General features: G+C 37.9%; 1 protein-coding gene across 8 annotated transcripts in view; it reads left to right on the top strand.

The window, feature by feature from the left end:
• Positions 1-22,187, top strand: part of sgcd (sarcoglycan delta) — a 906,913-nt gene that overhangs the window by 147,473 nt on the left and 737,253 nt on the right. For 7 of the 8 annotated variants that reach the window (XM_062973866.1, XM_062973867.1, XM_062973869.1 and 4 more), the window contains exon 2: positions 20,137-20,192. The exons of the other annotated variant lie outside the window; for it this stretch is intronic. In XM_062973866.1, the coding sequence (XP_062829936.1) occupies positions 20,178-20,192 (15 nt within the window). In that variant the 5' untranslated portion in view covers positions 20,137-20,177. The remainder of the gene's footprint in view (positions 1-20,136; positions 20,193-22,187) is intronic. 8 annotated transcript variants of the gene reach the window in all.

Here is a 22,187-nt window from a genome sequence, read left to right as displayed (position 1 = left end):
CCACATATAAGAGCTCACAGGGACATAGTATAACATAAATGACCTGGTCAATGTAGTGAAGGTTTGTAGATGTATGTTGAATTTTAAAGTAGGATGTACAAGTTGTTTGATTCTAAGAGACTGAGAGCAAACACCACAATGTCCACAGTTTGTGTGGCCTCTAAGGTTGGATTTCTTAATAATGTTAGGTTTTGTTAAATCAGAGCATATTAGTATGTCCTTAAGATTTCTTGAGCGTTTGTTGGCTAATAGTGGTAAGTTTTGGCATCCAGGAATATCTCTAATTAGGTGCCAATGTTTTCTAATAATTTTGTGGATTTTTGGAGTGAATTGTGTTAAAGTTAATGGCCAGATGATGCAATCATTGTGTTGCTTTGTCTGTTCTTTTAGTAAGTTACTCCTGTCTATAGACTCTATTTTCCTAATAGCTGTGTTTATGATTCCTGTAGGATAACCTCTCTCCTTAAACTGTTTCTTAAAGATGGATACTTCTTTTACAAGGTCCTCAGGGGAACTATTCTTATGTTTCAATCTCATTAATTGTGCAAAAGGTAAGTTGGTTTTTAATTTATGGTGGTGGAAGCTGGAGTAATGCATTATGGAATTTTTATCTGTTGGCTTTCTATAGTTTTTGACCATCAATCTCTTATCCTTTTTGTACACTGTGACATCCAAGAAATTAATGCTTGTATGGCTATGGGTACTGGTGAATTTTATCTTATCTGTGTATTGTATTTAACCATGTGCTAAGTTGTGTTGCAGTTTCCTCTGTATTGCAAATTAGAAAAATATCATCTATAAATCTTCCATAATATTATATCTTGTAGTAATAGGTTCTTAGTGCTATTCAGGATCCACATTTGTTCTAAATTAGAGATGAAGAGATTAGCCAGGGAGGGGGCTAAGGGGCTCCCCATTGTGACACCAAATGTTTGTAAGTAAAACTGAGAACCAAATCTAAAGTAGTTATAGTCCAAAACTATATCCAAAAGGTCAATTAGAAAATGGGTGGGTGGTATTATAGATTCACGTGTGTCCAATAATTCTTTAAGTACTGTCCTGGCTTCGTCTAGTGGTGTATTAGTATAAAGTGAAGTAATGTTAGATGTCATCAAAACAGCTTGTGGTGGTATAGATAATGTCTCTCTGATATTAATAAAATGTTTTTTATCCTTTATGTATGACTGTGAGAGGGGTACAAAAGGTTGTAAATGGTGGTCCAAAAACTGTGCTAAAGGTTCCAGAATAGAGGCTGAACCAGATACAATTGGTCTCCCTGGAGGAGGAAAAATTCCTTTATGAATTTTAGGCAGGATGTAAAAGACCGGAATTCTGGGATTTGGTTTCTGTAAGAATTCATATTGTTTTTCCGAAATATAACCTAAGGAGAGTCCTTCTGTACAGACTGTGCGGATTAAATAGCATATTTTATCAGCAGGATCTTTCCCTCTGTCACTGGCATGTGAGCCAGCAGCTCCAAGAGATAAGTCAAAACAAGGATGAGATAGAGGTTGCCTTAGGTCCTCTCTCTATTAATGCAAGGGATGAACACAATAATAAATAAAAAAATTAATTTTTGTCTTTCTCTTTGTAAAATTGATTTTTAATTTATAAAATTTGTGTTTTCTCATCAATGAGAGGCTTTTTTTTGTTTTTCTTGCTACTAAATGTAGCAAAATGTGACTAGGAATTATGTATATTTATTCCTGTGTGTTATGGTATGATTATACGGGTAGCTTGTTACATTTTGGCTTAAAAACATGGTGATATTTTCAATTAAATAACACCACTCTTTCTCACAAGTTAATAAGCATCACAGCAGCCATGTTTCTATGTAATTTAAAATGATGCCTATTTCTATTGTCTTGCATTGCGTGTATTTGTGTGTAATACTTATTCAGAAGTAGTTATCAAAGTACATTTGTGAATATTCAGTAAAGACTTTCCAAATACTTTTTTCCAGTCTTTCCTAACTCTATGCACTGTAGGGCCCTTCCACACTGTCATATAACCCAGAATATCAAGATAGATAATCCACAATAACTGCTTTCAACTGGATTATTTTAGTCCATGCTGCCGTATAATCCAGTTAAATGTGGATTTTATACAGCTGTGTGGAAAGGGCTGTAGACATGTTAAATTACATCTCTTGTTGTCTTAGGTAAGACAGGCTATTGTGGATGATGGAATAATGGAAATTGTATCTAAACATCTCGGGAGTAGAGTACAACTGAAGTATTTTCTGCAGAGTCCACGGTAAACAGTGCATGTTGTTGTTAAAAGATTTGTGTAAATGGGTGGTGTTCAGAAACCTTGTACTATTGCCAAATTGTTTGTGACCCTAACATTGACCATTTTGGGTCGAAGCCCACAGTTTAAGCAGTGGTCTATAGCACATCTTAGGTATGTCTACTCTCTGCCTATGTGTCCCTTACTTTGAAGGATTATTACATCTATTCTTAATTTTACCCAAATTAATGCATATTGGAATAATTAATTCCTCCTTTTCCCACTCTATTCCCTTCCTCCCCATCTCCCCTTTTTTCTCTTTCTCCTCCCAGAGACAAGGAGGTAGGGATATCAGCTATGCTACAGGAAGACTGTTCTGCTCCACTTATAAAATGTGCTCATATGGCAATTCTTCTTTCTCTATGAAATTGGTACATTCTTTTGCTCTTAACTATTCCAGGGAAGAAAGTTGTAGTTTCTGCACAATTCCATCGCTCTGGGACCTGCTTTTTTGTTTTTTGTTTTTTTATGTCATGGGCTTTCTTCTATATTTCATGAGACTGGTGTCTACTTGTTCCATTGTGCTGAATGACTGCAAAATGGGGTCAGTGCATGAACTTTCTTTTCTACAATGTTTTATGTTGCTGTTTTTTGCCAGCATACTTTGAACCTGATTTCACTTGTTTCTTCCTTATCTGTTCATCTGCTTCTGGTCATCCGGAGGCAAGAATAGGAACATACCAATCAAATCATTTTTATTTCAGTAGCTTCAAGTTTAATTAGACATTTTATTTTTAATCACTGTAGTCCCCACTTTATGAATTCTTTCACTCTTTAAATATTATTTTAGATGTGTATTAGTAGTAAAGCAAACAAGCAAAGGATTAAGCAGGGTCTAGATTTTTTTCCAAAAGGGAAAGGGAACTGACAGTACTTAATGAATTTCAGACAGCTGGCACATACTATAGAAAAAGAAGGCAAGTTATATAAGATACTGTGGGAATTGAAATTAGATTATTGTTGTACAGAGAGATCAAACTAATGGACTGCATATTCCTACAGTAATGTTAATACCTGCAGCGTGGACCATTTCTAAGAAGCCATGAGCACCAGCAGGAGCATAATGGTTAATCTTCAGTAAGTAGTAGAGAGCTAGCAAAGTATGTGCAATAAATATTAATGAACTGATTCTGCACATTTTTAAACTGAACCTTTCCAGTATCAGCACCTTGGCAGGAAGGCTGCACTTTATCTGGACCCAGAGATTCATGATGGCCTTGTCCCTGATGCCAATCACTTACTACAGATTGGGAAGCATTGCCCTTGAATAGTTAAGCTGGGTGTTTAAGAGAGACAAAAAGTATACTGATGTATTGACAAAGCTTGATGAATCACATATAAAGAAGGGAATATACTGGTCCTGCCACTTTTATCAATAGTTTCATTTGATCTAATTAGATGAGGAGCAATGAATCTGAAAATAAGTGATTCTTTGTGGACATGGTCAATACCACCAGGAAGCTTTTCAAAAACCCAGCCCTATATTGTCAAACACATAAGGAAAACTCTCTTATACAGACTTAGGGAAGCAGATGAAGAAAGGTTAGTACTTTTCCCTGTTCACTTGTTGAGTCAAAATACTTCCCAATAAAGTAAAGAATAGAGTAGAGTAGGGTTAGAGAGAAAATGGGAAGTGAGAGAGAGAGATTTGTTGTGTTATCGAAGGCTTTCATTTGAGAAACATTTGTGCTTCCATATATGGCATAAGGACTGCTAGCCTTGGGCTGTGCATAGGCAATAAGGAGGGACAGTTAGGGGGAGATGTGATTGCACACCAAATAATAAGATATAGGACGTAGATAATATATATAACATCACATAGATGCATAAGGTACTTACTGACATGCACTTATTTAGTCTAGAAATTGAAACAATTGAAATATTTTAAAATGGTTCAACAACCGTTTTGTGTGAGAACGTAGCAGAAAGAGAAGGAGAAAAGAAAACTGGCGAGAAAGCACTGGCAAGCAGAACAACCTTAGTTACTTCCTTCTCTCCTTCTCCTTCTCTCTCTCTCTCATTCCCTCACACATACCACTGGTGAGCTTTCTTTGCCCTGGCCTGGGACACCTCCCAAGGATGAGAAAGCACTTGCAAGGGAGAGGGCAATGCGCTGGCATTTCTTTCTTTCTTTCTCTGCCTCTCCTTCTCTCTCTCTCTCTCTCTCCTCCAATGGTGGCACGCACCCCTGGCACCAATTTTCCCTGCATGTCTCATGGATCTTGTTTTAGGTCTTGTGACCAATGGGTTGGGAACCAGTGTTCTAACTGTAGTATTCTTTCCTTAGGGAGCCTTATATTGCCAGGTCTAACTATTGTTTGGAATCAGGTTAATATACCTTCCCAACATAGATACATTACGTGTGTCTTAGCTATTCTTTTAATCTAGTTTTCAGAGCCATGAATACATTTTTAATTCATGCAATTGTACATAACTTGTTTAAATGATGTGATCTACTTTGATAAACTTTCCTGAAGTGGTGGGAAAATAATTTATGAATGTATCCTTTTTTTAGGGATCTACATGTCAAAAGTCATGGAGATTAAAGTTATGTGTAAAAAATGTCATGTGTGGGTATTGAAGCCCTAATCATTATTTCAGAAACTGGTTTAGTGGATGTCAGTTGCTGAATGCTTAGCTGATTTCCTTGGGGGCATGAGCAATAGAATTTTGAATAAAAAGGTTAAAATGATGATGGTGGCAGGGAGTGGATCATGTGGCGCGGCCTCACAGATGTTTGCAACTGGGGTGTACTTCTGGGTTCAACATTGCCACGGTCTAATGTTCTGGAAAGTAGGATGAAATTATTTATGTAACTGCAGATATTTGATAAATATCAATCTGTGGTGAGAAAAAAATTATATAAGGTAATTATATATTTTAAAAAATGGGCCAGGATCCAAAGCCACATACTTTCCTTACATTACAGTAATGTTTTTACATGAGGATGCCATTGCAAAATTACCAGAAATGTTATTGCACTCAACATCTGGCACTTAAGCATTTGAATGGGGTAGCCTAAAACAATTGCATTGGCTCAGATTAGGACACAAGTTATCTTTAAGGACCAAGGGCCCTTCGACACTGGCCAAAATGCAACATGAACTGGCATTTAAAATGCAAATTCATGTCACATTTTGAGGATACACCTTGTGCCAATGTGCTGCTGGCAATAGGTAGGCAGGGGTATTGTCTCCCTCCTCTCCCTGCCACAATTTCACTCCCAAAAGTAACAAAACAGCCTCCTTACCAAGGCAAGAAGCTTCCCTTAGCTCCATAGTGCTCAGAAATTATGCAATGGAGCTTTGTAGAGGGAATCCCCTCTTCCTTCTCCAAAGCTTCATGATGTCATTTCTGAGCATCATGGAGCTAAGGAAAGGTTTATTCTGGGTTAAAAGGCATCAGCCTGCTGCATCATTTGGATGCTCCAAGGTAAAGGTTAAAGGGGGAGAGAGAGTATAGGAGAAGTAACCATAGGCTATGTAGCAGCTGATCCACTTACATGGTTCCAAATATATTTTCAGGCTTCCTGTTCTTTGTTGCACTAAAACAGGGAGGTAATCTTTTTGTGAAATACAGACTGAAATAAGGTATAGTCTGGATGGTGACCTTGCTGAAGCTAGAGAGATTAAGTCCTGTTACTGCCTCTGTTGGTGATTGTGTAGAAAAAGAACCCTGATGCAAGAGGTAACAATAGAAATAACAAAGGAAGTAAAATATCTAGGAATCCATTTGACAAACAATAAATTTATTTTAAAATAATTATGAAAAGTATGGAAAGAAATATAAAAAGACTTACAAAGATGGAATATACTATACTTGTTTCTACTGGGAATAATATCAATAATCAAAATGAATCTAATGCCTAAAATGTTATATTTATTTCAAACAATACCTGTTATATTGAAAGAAGCACTCTTCAAAGATTGGAATAAAGAACTGACAAAATTTATTTGGAAAAACAAAAAAAAAACTAGAATTAAAATGAAAAATGTACAAGACTCAAAAGATAAAAGTGGAGTGGCACTACCAAATATGGAATTATATTATGATGTGGCAGCCTGGATATAGATAAAATAATGGATTTCTCTAAAAAAATGAAAAATTACTCACAATAGAAGGGTCAGAGCTAAAATATGGATGACATGCATACTTAATCTATACACATAATAAAAATGAAAAATGTGTATGTGTGTATGTGGCAGAGGTGTCCACTTACACAGATAGCATCCCGCCTCCACAAACAGCTATAGTTCCCACTGAGCAGGAGACACCGGTGGTCCTCCCTCCACTGACATGCAGGTTATAGTGAGAACCATTAACATGTAGCCCAAACCCTGCCAGTGTCCTCTACAAACACTGTTCTGCCCCCCACCCAAGTGAAGGCTTTCATGCAGGGACAATTTCCTCCTAGATGTTCTTTTTTTCCTTCACAATGGACATCCCAGGGTTTCTTAATTTGCATGACCCCGCCCACTGCCTCTCCCTTAACACTTTCCTTTCCTTTCCTATGGCACACAGTTAACAGATAAATTGATCAACAACTGAACAAGAGGTTTGGGGAGAATTCGCCATGATTTACAGGAGTTGTACTTGACCTACTTCCAGACAGCACTGGGAACCCAACCAATGTTGGATCTGGACCAAACTTGCCACAGATTATGGGACTTGCAGTACCTTCACTGATACTGTGACCACCACCGACAATGGACTGGGACCAAACTTGGCACAGAGAAGCCCCATGACGAACTTAACATACTGCAGGGTTTACTGGGAATGGAGCTTGATTTTATGAGTTATAGTTCACCTGCATCCAGAAAGCACTGAACCCAGCTGCCGTCAAATCTGGACCAAACTTGGTACACAGATCCACATGACCCACCAACACGCACCCTGACACCCCTTGGCTCTGAGCTAATTGACAAAGTGTGCATACAGGCCTGCTCTGGGGAGTGATTGACCTCGGATCTTGGAGTTGCAGTTCACCCTTATCCACCCTTATTCTTTATATAAGAATATTTATTATGTGTAGATTCTATGTGAATGATAATTATAATAAACATTTACTTGCATATTACCAATCTACTAACAAAAGAAATTAAGGTATGTGAATAGTTGGCTGCCATCAAGAGTAGAAAAAATAGAATTTTAATTAGTTATTTGATAAAATAAGGAGAAGGAATACCATGCAGTGTTAGAAGAGAAGAAAATAAGGGGCAATATAAGAAAACAAAATAAATCAATGCAGATTCAGAAGGATAATCGGTTACTCTTGTAAGAAAAGATGTCATGGTTGGAACTTTTTTCTTTTACTTCACTTCCTTCCAATAGTAAAGAATATGTTTAATGATATTCCCTCCCCTCTTTGTCTTTGATGACAGACTCGTGTAGAACTATTTAACTAACATGGCTCCATAACTTACATACTGTATCATTTTATGTTCCCCATCTTTCCCTTATTTTTTCCCCTTTTTATTATTTGACTTTTATTTTATTTTTAAATAAAACTTATTTGACATACAAAAATATGTATAGTTTTTGGAACCACCCTCTAATTTCCATTCCTATAACTGAAATAATGGTGTGTCTTTCTAAGTTATCATTTCTCTTTCTCCTTGTGACCACCTTCCATTTGTTTGTAAGACCTTTGAGGGAGGGATCTGCTCTTTCTTTCTTTGTAAGAAATCATTTATGTGGATGGCACATTATAAGTGCACCAATACGTGATACTTCCTTCCCCCTCTAGTTTTTTTTAATAAATAAATTATACAACTCGCACAAAATGAACATTAACACAAAACATACAATAAATAAGTTAACAAATCATATATATTTATACGTGCAATCTCTATATGTACCCACCACCCATGGGGCATATATTCATCCTTAATAAGCTCATTGGCTGTTGTAATCGGGTCGCAAATCTGTAATTGTAGCAGTAGTGAATGACTGAGGATGGTGCAATATCGCTGCTTTGCAGCGTTTTAATTTTTGTATACTTTTTATCATGTTTTTATCATGTTTTAATTGTTTTGTTTTTATAGTATATTTGTTGCTGGCCCTCGTGGCAGAATGTAAGCCGCTCTGAGTCCCCTCAGGGAGAAGGGCGGGGTATAAATGCATGTAATAAATAAATAAATAATATTAGTTATTTTATATTTATTTATTATTTACAGTATTTATATTCCTCCCTTCTCACCTGGAAGCAGACTCAGGGCAGATCACAGAACACATATGTCAAAGGTCAGACGCCAGCCAGTAAGGTAAATGCAGTTTATTTAACAAACAACTCAAAACAGCTCAATAAAGCGTCCAAGGAGCTTATAACACTTAAACTTCAGTGTAAATAAGCATTCAAAATGAAGAAAATGTCAAAAGAACAATCCGGCGTATAATCCGGAATATCCAGAGATATAATCCGGATTAAAACCAAGGTGCTTGAATCAAGTTCAAAATTGCAATGCAGACTCAAAACGGCAAAACAAACAAAGCCAAATAATCTCAGAAGCTAAAAACTTCCCCAAAACCCAAGAGTACAGAAAAAACCCCAAAATTCAAAAGAAAGCCCAAACCGGGCTAGAGTGTGTTGTCGAAGGCTTTCATGGCTGGGATCACAGGGTTGTTGTATGTCTTTCGGGCTGTGTGGCCATGTTCCAGAAGCATTCTCTCCTGACGTTTCGCCCACATCTATGGCAGGCATCCTCAGAGGTTGTGAGGTATGGATAAACCAATAACCTCTGAGGATGCCTGTCATAGATGTGGGCGAAACGTCAGGAGAGAATACTTCTGGAACATGGCCACACAGCCCGAAAGACATACAACAATCCCGGGCTAGAGTGCTTTGCCAAAAACGGCGCAAGCAAGCTAAGCTGGAAAACGCTGAAACAATAGCGACAAGTCACTGCAGAGTTGAAATCCAAGCCAGATGTCAAAGGAGTGAAGCGTCGTAGCGAAGTCAAGCCGGTCCGAAGTCGGGGTTGGAAAACAGCGTCAGAGTCGAAGACGAAGCCAGTAGTCAGCAACGGAAGACAGCCACGAAGATAAGAATGGTGCCAAGCCGAGTTTTGGGAGCAAAGAGATATGCCAAAAATTCCAGTCCAAGGTCCAAAGGGGTGAAGTTGTCACAACAGGGTCCACGTCACAGGATAACACAAAAAGCCAAGACAATGGAGGCGAGTGGCAGCTAATGCAAAATAGTAATAACAATGCAGTCCAAACAGAAAACCCACACAGTTCCAGCCCTCCATCATAGAATAACCCGGATCAAACTTACATTGGTTGCAAAGTCCCAAGCCAGTCTTCGGAGTCAAGTACAGGAAACCCAATGGTGCCCAACAACACCTTGCCACACGCAACGAACAATGGCCAAATAACCCCTCATTTATTTAGGTTTCCTTGGGCGTCCAAACAACCAGTGGCCTAGGATCAGGTGTCCCGAGCTCCTCATCAGAGTCCGAGCTCCAAACAGCCAACGCCTTAGGATCAGGCGTCCCAAGTTCCTCATCAGAATCAGAGTCAGAATCGGTCTGCCTACGCCCAACCCTGTCCACACCTGCGGAATTACCCTCATTCCTCCAGGCAGACCATGTGGGATCTGCTTCTGAAGAAACCCAAGCCTCTCCTGTGTCCTCAGCATCCATGGGCCCAGTTTCCTCCCCAAGATCCTCCGGAGCCCGTGCCCAGTCTATGCCAACTCCTTCCGCCAGCACCGGTTCCTCAGCATCCATTTCTACCTCAGGATCCCCTTGCAACTCCCCAAATGAATCCTCATCTGAGGATTCCTCATCTATCTCCCTGACTCTTCCTATGTTAATCTTCCGACGGGCCCTCCTTGCGAGGATTCTTCCTTCCCCTCCTGATCCTACCATTATCACTAACAGCCTCAGAAGACTCATTCACAACACATATACGGCAAACATTCAATGCCAATTATAACAATGATAAGACAGACAGCCCATCTTTTGGCATCTTTGGAGGCTGTGCTCGGTTTTGGTGACCAGGGGGTACTGTCGCTCCATCTCCCTGCTGAGGAGCTTTCTTTGTGTGTAAACTTTTTTGATCAAAAGCAGAGCCTAAATGCCTCCCAGCTTTAATACAGTTCCTATTTATGTACACACATTTGTTTTTGAACTGCTAGGTAGGCACAAGCTGGGCTAAAGGTCAGGAGATCACCCTGACCCGAGCTTCAAACTCTCAGCCTTCTGGTTGGCAAGAATTATTGCAGCTTGGTGATTAACCTGCTGTGGTAAAACCCAGTCTGCTTCTCCAAAATGCTACTGTATGTTGATTTGGTTTTATTCCTTTTTCTTTGACATATATTCTAATAATTCACCCCATACTACCTCAAAATCTTTTCTTTTCATAAATCCCTTTTTACATTCTATTTCACAAGTCAATTTATTGTTTCTTGTGATTTTCCACACCTCTTTGTACCAATCAGCAATTTCTTAATCATAATGTAATTTTCATTTTTTTAACTATAATCTTAAAGCAGTAACAAAAATTATCATCTTATATCTCCAAAATGTAATAGAATAGCTATATTTGGATTTTTTTGTAGTTTGATAGCATGTCATTGATTTCAACAAATACTTTATCCCAGTTTTTAAAAATCTTTTCACATTCCCACCATAAATGTATGTAAGTCCCAGTTTCCTTGTTGCACATCCAACAATTTTGTAGATTGTTTGTCTTATAATAATTTAAAATTATTGGAGTCATGCACCATCTCCAAATTGTTTTATAACAATTCTATTTTTATTTTAATGGACATATTTTTCATAATTTTTGTTTCCAAATTTTAACCATTTCTCTCTGTAATATTTGTTGCAGATTGTTCAGTGCATGTAACCTAGTAACACAATGCAGTTTTGCCAGTTCAAAAATATGCTACTCAAATATGAAAAATGCAAAAAATCTTAAGTATTCAGAGCAGTGAATTCAAAAAACAATCAACAGTATAGTAACAATTCTTTTTGTGTATTACACTCACACATAGTCCAAATAGTCCATAGAAATAAATCTTCCAAGGTTCCTTGGATGTAGAACTACTGGCCAGCATGAAATGGAGTTGCTGCCATTCAGAAGCTTTATGCTGAGCAGCAAGGCTTCCAGCAAATGTACAGTAAGCTCAACTTTCAGCAAGGCTTCCAGGAGCAAACACATAGTAAGCACAACTCAGTTATACTTGTCTGGGAGTCACCCAAACTAATCAACCCTGATTACTAGGCTTGTGCGTTTGTTCATATACTCGTTAAAATTCGGATCTAATTTGGATCTAAAGCACTTTTGAAGCAAGTTCTGACCTACCTCCTCACTGCCTTCCCAATATTAAGAATTTGAATCAAAAGGAGCCTTCATTTCTTATGTCTCAGATGTAGCTGTGACCAAACCCTGCTGAAAGGTGAAGCCAAACATGTTGGCATGCTTCTCAGCCAGTCAGGGCTGATGGGGGGGGGGGGGGATGTTGTTTTAAAAAACTTTGAAAATTCCCAAAAAAATAAGTGGATGGGTGAAACATTATGAAACTTTATAGGCAGAGTGATAAATATGTTCTGCCATTGTAGCAAGTTTAACCCAATAGCTTTAAAAATGAGGGAGAAAGCAGCCTCTGAATTTTCTCCATTTATAGTACAATAGTGTCTCACTTATCCAATATAAACGGGCCGGCAGAATGTTGGATAAGCGAATATGTTGGATAATAAGGAGGCATTAAGGAAAAGCCTATTAAACATCAAATTAGGTTATGATTTTACAAATTAAGCACCAAAACATCATGTTATACAACACATTTGACAGAGAAAGTAGTTCAATACTTAGTAATGCTATGTAGTAATTACTGTATTTATGAATTTAGCACCAAAATATCATGATGTATTGAAAACATTGACTACAAAAATGTGTTGGATAATCCAGAACATTGGATAAGCGAGTGTTGGATAAGTGAGACTCTACTGTAATTTAATGGGAAGCAAGGAGATGCCACAATGACTGCACTAAACTACATTTCCCAGAAAGCATTGGGCTAGAGCAGCAATCTATCGTCCTATTGAGGGACAGTCCAATTATTATAATTTAGTATAATAATTATAATATAATAATCATGGAATCTGCAAAGAGGAGTTAAGGAAATAATAGTATATAAACCTGTGGTTGTATGTCAATACTAGGGAAGCCAAGCTAAACCTGTGCCTCTCAGCCAGGAAGGGGAGGGGAGCAGAGAGGACCTTTTAAAAAGTTGTTTTAAAAAGCTTTAATAATTCCCTAAAATTCCGTGGATAAGTGAAACATACCTCACAAACCTCTGAGGATGCCTGCCATAGATGTGGGCGAAACATCAGGAGAGAATACTTCTGGAACATGGCCACACAGCCCGAAAGACATACAACAACCCCATCATGAAACTTGATGGGCAAAGAGTGATAAATATGCCCGGGCTGTGGTGCAAGCTGGTGAGCAGCCATCTGAGACCAATCACTCTGACCAAGAGGTCATGAGTTCAAGGCCAGCTCAGAAACTGCATTTGTCTTGTCTTTGTTCTATGTCAAAGCATTGAATGTTTGCTTATATGTGTAATGTGATCCACCCTGAGTCCCCTTCAGGGTGAGAAGGGCGGAATATAAATGCTATAAATAAATAAATAAATAAATAAATATGTTCTGCTATTGTAGCAAGTTTCACCCCAATAGCTTTAAAAATAAGGGAGATAGCAGCCCCTGAATTTTCCCCAATAGTAATGGAGGAGCATGCCTGCTTTAAAACTACATTTCCTAGATTTCCCAGTTCGTCTCTCCTCTTAGCATTCCCCACCCCCTTTTGCCCTCACTCTTTCCTTATTAATAACATTGACTATCTTGACCAAACTTGGATGTTTTCATCTGTGAATTCTTGGAAGGTATAAGAAGTTTAGAGGGGGGGGGCAGGAGAGAGGGAGGGAGAGAGAGAGATTTGAGAATTGGACTATGATTGTGGCTTGATTCCCCTCTCAGCCATGGGAATCCACTTGGTGATCTTGGGCAAGTCACACACTCTCAGTCCCAAGAAACCCAATCAAACAGGAAATAACTCTCTCAAACCAGGAACAGATTTCCTTATTCAGAGACTGATGGCCATTTGCCGGGAGTGGTTGGGAGTGTACTATGATTGCTATTCCTGGGTGATAAATGCCATAATTGGTTCTGTCATAAAAACATGGCAAAACTTTATTACATTGCCAAAACTTTGTCTTTGCACAAGGGATATCATCCTATATATAGCACATTGTGGTTTGCTGAGTTTCCACCAATTTAACAAAGTTTCAGCTGCAAAAACAAAGTTTCTGAAGTAGAACAATGACTCTCAAAGTAAAGACAACCCAATGAAACAGGAAATAACACACTCAAACCAGGAACAGATTTTTGTTATTATTTAAAAATGTTTTTATAAAAACTTTGAAAATTCACCAAAATCTGGGGATAAGTCAAAAATTCTCTTGGCTATGAGATATATGGGTTTTTGCAAGGGTATTATAAAGTCAGTTATGTAGTGGCTTAAATTCAGAAAGCTACTAAAAGTTGTCAACTTAATTGGAAATGAATTCATAGTACTGATCAGCTTCTTTGCTCTCTAAGTCCTAAATTATAATCATAGTAAATCAAACATCTCAAAGAGCCTACAGTTAACACCCATCCTGTGTTTGGCTACAGAGATGGAATTGGATACTTTAAAGTTAGCATATGGCAACACTGCTGCACATTAGCACAACATCTGTTTTAAGGTGTTGATTTCCCCTAAATTAGCAGAGCACAGGCTGTCCATCCTGACGCTACAGTCTTGATGTGGCCAACACAGAATCAATAGAGTTCACATGGCAGCAATGTCGCCTTGCTGAAATACACACAAGCTCTGTTTGCAAATACAAAAAAGAATGTTATCTTGATTTGGCAAGCCTGTACAAAAGTAATTATTTTGGCAGCTTGCGTGTGTTACTTTAATTAGTATTAACAACGCAATTGAAAAGGGGTGGAACACAGCTATAGAGAAGATGGGGCAACAGGGAAGAGGATACTCAGCAATTAGTGTTTGATGTAAAAATGCAAGAGAAAGGGTTTTTTTTTAAAAAAAAAGCACTAGATAACATCTTGTATCACATGTAGACATAGATATCTAAAAATGATTTTAAAGAAGTAATTTAAAATGTCTTTCAGACAGATTATGCATTACAGATACTGAAGGCATTTTATGCTTCATAAATTCAAATAGTCAGATGGGACAGCTGATGAACCTGCAGTGTTAAACTACATCGCTCGAGCCAGATGTTTGGAATGATTCTACTCTTAAACCAAAAGGATGTTGGATACAGAATGTGACCTCTGAGCCAATAGTTTCCCCTTGAACTCATCTCCACATGATATTTTTTTCAGCAAGACATTTTTGGACAGTTATTATTATTATTATTATTATTATTATTATTATTATTATTATTATTATTATTATATACCTTGCTTTATCTCCCCTAGTAAAGGTAAAGGTTTTCCCCTGACGTTAAGTCCAGTCGTGTCCAACTCTGGGGGTTGGTGCTCATGTCAATTTCTAAGGCAAAGAGCTGGCGTTGTCTGTAGACACCTCCAAGATCATGTGGCTGGCATGGCTGCATGGAGTGCCATTACCTTCTTGCCAGAGCGGTACCTATTGATATACTCACATTTGCATGTTTTCAAACTGCTAGGTTGGCAGAACAGCGGGAGCTCACCCCGCTCCCCAGATTCAAACTGCCGACCATTTGGTCAGCAAGTTCAGCAGTTTAATCTGCTGTGCCACTGGGGCTCCTGTTTAAAATATACAAATGTACAAACATTAAAACAGAATTAAACACAAACAGCACTAAAAAATCACAGTTAAAATCCATCTAAAACATATTCAAAGTTAAAAACCACAGCATCCCCTGACTACGTCTTATACACCTACATCTTTAAATGCTAGTCTGACAGTTTCTGTCAATACTGAATTGTTTTAGCAGTATATGCATTTGGATGTGACTCCAGATGCTCAGTCTATTGATACCACTGTGGTATGACAGTCTTCATTATGAGCTTATAGTTCCTGATCCAGACTGTGGCACAGGAATAAAAAGGTTGTTGCTGCACATCTATCTAGTAAGGTAAAAATGGAGAAGAAAACTAAAGAGGAGGAGGAAGACCTTCCTCTTTGCTCTGACCATTTTCTTCCTTCTGTTTTTTTAAATATTTTGCAGCAGCATATTTGTTTGATCTCTGTTAATTTGTATGCAGATCTCTGCCCACAAAATTTTCCAAACTTCCAATGAAGTAAAATTTAGAGGTTTTAAAAGAAGTTAAGCATCCAAAAGTGAAAGTAAATAAATCAGTCTGCTTCATGGCAACATTCAGTTTATGATTAGTATATCACAGGTTTGGCTAGACAAGTGCGGCTAATTTAAGATCTGGTTCCATTCACTGCTTAGCTCACACACCTGCTGTCAAGCTGCCCTAAAGTGTTTCTGGCAGTTGGGATCTGAAAAGGCATAAGTACAAACAGCTGATGCAAAATTATAAAAAGCTGGATATTTACCAAAGAAATCACACCAGTTATCTGCCATTGCAAACAGGAATATGTTTTTATTTCAATTAGTGTTTGCTAGAATGCCAGTACCTGCTTCTTTCAGTAACATACAGGCAGTTACAAACATCTGACTTACAATCAACCTATAGCTAAGAACAGGGGTGAGGCAATGGGAAGTAAAAGAAATTACCCCTAGAAAGATATATTCACTCCTGAAAGAGCTATCATGGGGGAAAGGAGTCTCCACTGAAGCTCTGTCACCAATCCTTGTTTCCACAAAAAGCCAAATTTTTCAAAATCCAATTATCACATTGACAGAAAGTGAGATAAAATCTTCTGAACATGGGCACAGACAGCAAAACAAACTCCACAGGATGTTAACCCTTCCCTATGCTATACAAAGCTTTTGTGTGTACACACAGACACACACAGACACACACGGCTGGAGTTACACTTTAAAATATACCTGTTCTGACTTACATACAAATTCAACTTAAGAACAAACTTACAGAACTTAGCTTGTTCATAATTGGAGGACTGCCATGTAGTGACAATTGAGTTGTACTGTAGATCAAGAGGTTTTCTTTTCTTTTTTTGTTATGCTAAAGCCTTAGGTAGCAATGATTTTTATTTTATTTTTTTTTCAATATTTTATTTATAATTTTAAACATATACATAAAAAGTTAGGGAACAATTGATTGAAATAGAAAAGAAGAAAAGGGAGAAAACAAACAAACAAACAAAAATTGAGGGAATTTCTTGCATTTTTGATAGTTTCACTATACATATCCTAGCAGCCACGGTGGCGAAGAACTGAGCTGGAGACCGAAAGGTCCCAGGTTCAAACCCCGGGAGCGGTGTGAGAGGCCGCTGTTAGCTCCAGCTCCTGCCGACCTAGCAGTTCGAAAACATGCCAATGTGAGTAGATCAATAGGTACCGCTCCGGCGGGAAGGTAATGGCGCTCCATGCAGTCATGCCGGCCACATGACCTTGGAGGTGTCTACGGACAACGCTGGCTCTTTGGCTTAGAAATGGAGATGAGCACCAACCCCCAGAGTCAGACATGACTGGACTTAACATCAGGGGAAACCTTTACCTATCCTAGCTGCTGTTACCATATATGTGAAAAGCTTTTCTGTATTGAGGTCCATCTGAAAATCTGTAATACCTAAAAGGAAGTACTCTGGTTTTAAAGCAAATTTATTTTGGAGTATTTTCTCCATTTCTTTGTGAATTTCCTACCAGAACCTTTTTATTCTCTTATACCCCCACCACATATGTATAAAATCTCCATTGTGTTTTCTGCATTTCCAGCATTTCCCTTACCTTACCTTTACTAAATTTCGAAAGCCTTTCTGGTGTGATGTATCATTTGTAAAAGATCTTGTACCAATTTTCCTTCAGTTCTATTGCATATCTGAATTTTAAATTTCTCTTCCATATCTTCTCCCATTCTGCTAGGTTTATTGTGTGACCTACCTACCTCGCCCATGTAGTCATAACCTCTTTCACTTGCTCTTCTTCTGTAATAATAATAATAATAATAATAATAATAATAATAATAATAATAATACTTTATTTATACCTGCCATCATCTCCCCGTGGGGACTCGGGGCGGCTCACAACGTTACAAAAGTAATAGCACAAATACATTAACAATACACACAGTTTAAAACACAAGAAGATGATAAAACAAGTCAAAACAAAGATTTAAACAACAATAATAATATCAATAGTAATAATATCAAACAACCACCAATGTGATTCAGTCAACTTCAAAGGTGGGGGGACTATTCTGTATCCCATACCAATAGCTGCTGATATAGTACTTTCATTATTATTGTTTGTTTTTAATATTCTGTCCCAACATGTATCCTTGGTTTCAAACCCTGTCTTTTTGTCCTCTTTAAAGCTCTCCTTAATTTTCCAATAATTCAGCCATGTCATCGTAGGTTCTAATTGTTTGATCTCTTCGTATGATTTAAGATTAAGTACTTGGTTTCTCAGATTTAATAGTTGCCTATATGTCAACCATCTTTCTCTTGGTAATTCCCTCATGTGCTCACCCTTGAGTGGAGATAGCCATAGCGGTACCTTCGTATAAAATCTATTTTTATATTTCTCCCAGGTTCTGCCCTCAAATAGTGATTTTTGAATTTTTTTCTTTGCTGGTTTTCCCTCTCCAGAGGTAGCTGTGCCACTCTTTATTTAGGTCTTGTCCTTCCAGGGCCAATGTCTTTCTCTTCTTAAGAGAGACCCAGTCCTTGACCCAGCTCAGGGCCGCTGCCTCATAATACAACTGAAAGTCTGGAAGGGCCAAGATCAAGAGGTTTTCTGTGGCTCCGAAAATGAAAGATCTGATTGCACTTTCTGTTCCAGAGACAGCAGTTTCTGTTGCTACTAATGATCCCCTAGCTTCAAAAAAAATCAAGTAGAACTACAAAAAGAGGGTGTGGCTTCATAGTTTTTCTTTTTCCATTCTCATTCTTTATCTGTCCAGTAAAACAATGGGAACCACAACACCAAACTAGTGAGTAAATATATTGAAATGGGAAAATATTACAGCCTAAATAAAATTTTCACTCCCAGCTACACCAATTGGAAATGACCTAAGTGTTGATTTTAAAAATGTTCACTGAGTTGGTAGATCTTCTCTCGTATTGCATCTAGATTCGAACCTAGTGAAGTTATGATTCTAGAAAAGCTTAGTGAGCTCTGTGGCCATCCAGTGGTAGTGATGGCAAAAGGAAAAGTTAGGTGACAGTCCAGTGGGATCAAAATGGTTCCATCCAGCTGGACCATGCAGAGCCCCCCTCACTTTCTGACACTTGCCCCTAAAAGATTTGTGTTTTTCCTGCTTCCTTGTAATCAATGACTCAGTAACTTTGACATTATGTAGATGGAAGCTTTTTGCTATAAGATTTTAATATTGTGTATGCACTGGCAAATGCACATTTCATATACTAACAAGTGCTTGCATTTTAAGTCTTGTTGCACTGAAAATCTGGATTACAAAAAAGGAATGCCAGTAAAATCAAAATTTGACACTTGGAAGATATTTATGCTCAGCTTTTGAATAAAAGTGGCTAAATATAAATCATTAGCTTGTTTCTTTAAAAGCTGCTTGGACATTTCTTTCACTCCTGTCAGTCAACATCTAGCTATTGTGGGTTCACTCTGAAGAATCTGTTCAATTAGGTTTCCTTGTATAATCTCTAGATGAGCTTCGTCTACAGAATACAGATTATTGCCTACAACAAAATGTGGGACTATTAGTTGTGTCCTTTTTGGATCTTTAACTGACTAACAGTGGTGGTATCCAATATGAAGCTTTAGGAAGGAATGAGCAAATGTAGATTCCATTATTTCAGATTGCTACATTACGATACCTAGATCAAATGTAGGGTTTTTAAAAAATCTATCCAATGTTACTATTTTACCCATGATTTTCATACCATCCTTATTTGCCATCAACAGTGATTTGACTGTAGAGTAAGCAACTTGACTGGAACCATCCAATGAACATATGGATGAGGCTTATTTCATATTAGGAATCTATTTGGAAGGAAGTGTTCAACACCTTGGATTCCTTGTTTATAGAATCCCTAAATTCAACCTATCTCCTCACAAAGGATCCATTGACTAGTTGTGGGGGTGTAGTCGCAAAACGACAAGGGGCCGGACTGTGGCGCAGGCTGTTGAGCAGCTGCAATAAATCACTCTGATCATGAGGTCATAAGTTCGAGGCCAGCCCGTGGCAGGGTGAGCACCCATCAATTAAAAATAAAAAATAGCCCCTGCTCGTTGCTGACCTAGCAACCCAAAAGATAGTTGCATCTATCAAGTAGGAAATAAGGTACCACTTATAAAAAAAAGTGGGGAGGCAAGTTTAACTAATTTACGACCTGGAATGAGGAAGTGCCGTCAGAGTGAATGATGAAGCAGCTGCTCCCCCCTGTGGCCAGAATCGAACATCCCCTCAGGAGAAAGTTAAAAATTGCCTCTGCGTCTGTCTGTCTCGGTCTCTGTTTGATGTGTTTATGGGCATTGAATGTTTGCCCTATGTGTGTATAATGTGATCCGCCCTGAGTCCCCTTCGGGGTGAGAAGGGCGGAATATAAATACTGTAAATAAATAAATACTGTAAATAAAACGATAAAGGCCATGTCAGGGGTAGAATTTTCATTCCAATAAATGCATGGAGTAGTATCAAATGAAGCAAAAAAACTGGACAGGCTTAGTTGTAACTAATATAGTAATTATGATTCTTTTCTTTTCTTTTTTAAAAGAGAGATGCCTTTCATCTGAGTTAAGATATCTGCAAAACTGGATGACAGTGTTTCAGGTACGTGAAATGTTCAAACATGGCTGTGTGCTTTTTACCTCTCCACAACTAGAGCACAGAAGTTCATTTACTGATGAGTCTAATAGATGCTCCTTCCTCAAAAAGGCATCTTTTGAAGAAATTATAAGGGTTTTTAAAAAAAGTTCAAGTTTTTCATATTTGTTTTTAGTCATTCCTGGATATTTACCTACTTTCCATTTCAAGGTCATAGTTCCTTCAAAAGAATCTTGTTCTAATTTTTTAAAAAATTCTAATTTTGAATTTACATATTTATTTAAAAGGACAACAATAAAAATCTGTACAAATGTATTTCTTAGGCGATCCCTCATAGTTTGAGGATGATGGTCCTCCATTTCTTGGAAGACACCTGTGCGTGATTTTTTTTAATGTGTGGAGGTCGGTGCACGGCCGGTCAACACACAGTCTTCACAGATTGAGGTCCCAGCAGTGGTGTGGTTAACACAACGAGAGTGGCTTCTCAGTCTGTTGCAGCCTTCTTCCGCCTTCACAGCTGTTGTAATATGTACCATGTTATCCTCCGCCTGCTCCGCCATTGAGGTCTTTGGGTCTTTGGATTGTTCTTGGTCTGGATCCTCCCCTGTGGCCACTCCTGGGAGTGCATGACTCCAGTGGTTGTGCCCTCAGGTTTATTGGAACACGCAAGCCCCCTCACCACGTCAAGGTGACAATCCATCAAGGGGGGTTAATGTATTTATACATTAACCAATGCAATACTTCCTAACATCTGTACATTGGTTGTACCCTGCGGGGAGATGGAGGCGGGGTACAAGAATAAAATTATTATTATTATTAGTAGTAGTAGTAGTGGTAGTAGTATTCGTATTAGTATTATTACCTGACTATGGTATTTCCTTCTCCCACCCTTTCTGTAGTAGTGACTTCCCATTCTTTTTGGTTGAAGATAGTCATGTACAATTTTCCTTCCTATTACAATATGCTATTTATTTATTTATCATATTTGTACCCTGTCCTTCTCAACCCTGAGGGAGACTTCACATATCGGCAACATTTCAATGCCTTAAAAACATACAATTGATAAAACATCTACATTAAAAACAGAACTAAAACTAATAAAAAGTTTATTTTCCATTTTTCCTTCTAGCATGTTAGATTTTTTAATAAATTCCATGTGCTGGTTTTGTAAAAAACCAAGAGAATTCTTGAGCAAGGTACAGGAATTTTTTCAAATCAAAACTACAGTTAGTGCCTAGATTATTTTTATTGGGAATGCCAAATAAATCAAATCACTAAACTACAAACTATAAATCATTACACTACTGCACTACATGGTAATTACAGCATGGATGTTATCTGCACAACATTAGAAGAAATCAGACTTTCTGACAACAGAAAGATTTATTGTAAAAGCTTTTAGAATAGTGGAAATGGATGAACTGGCCATGGCAAACAAAGAACCTATCTTAAAATAAATTTTGTACATTTGTTACATGTACTACAGTGATTGAGTTAAGAGTTTTATTCATACTGTGACCAAACTCTTAACTCAGATCATTCTTATCTCATAGTGAATTTTCCCATTGAAATGCACTGAAATCTTATTAATCTGTTCTGGCCCCTGAGACCCCACCCCATTTTTGTTACATGTCTTTAAATAAGAAAATGTATTTTATAAATATAAATAGTTATAAATTTTGTATAAATGCACATTCCCATGGAACAATAAAAAAGAAAGATCAACTTAAAAATGGTAGAAGCACAATGTTGTGGCAAGGCAGCACATCTGAGGCAACAAACTGTGTGTTAGTCAGTGTAACAGCAAAACAAAACCTGCACATACACATGGAACAATAAAATAAGAAAGATCTTTCTTGTGGTATAAGATCTTTCTTGTGGTATAAGCACAAAGTTATGGCAGAATGGCAGAAGCACAAAGTTGTGCATTCCGCAAAGATGTGAAAACCTGGGTGTTTTAACATGCCTTCAAATAACAGTTTAGCTTGTAATCATCTCTGT

The sequence above is a fragment of the Anolis carolinensis genome, chromosome 2 (assembly GCF_035594765.1).
Source record: "Anolis carolinensis isolate JA03-04 chromosome 2, rAnoCar3.1.pri, whole genome shotgun sequence".
NCBI classification, from domain to species: domain Eukaryota; kingdom Metazoa; phylum Chordata; class Lepidosauria; order Squamata; family Dactyloidae; genus Anolis; species Anolis carolinensis.
Note: the sequence above shows the minus strand (reverse complement) of the source record. Positions and strands in the feature narration are given on the sequence as shown.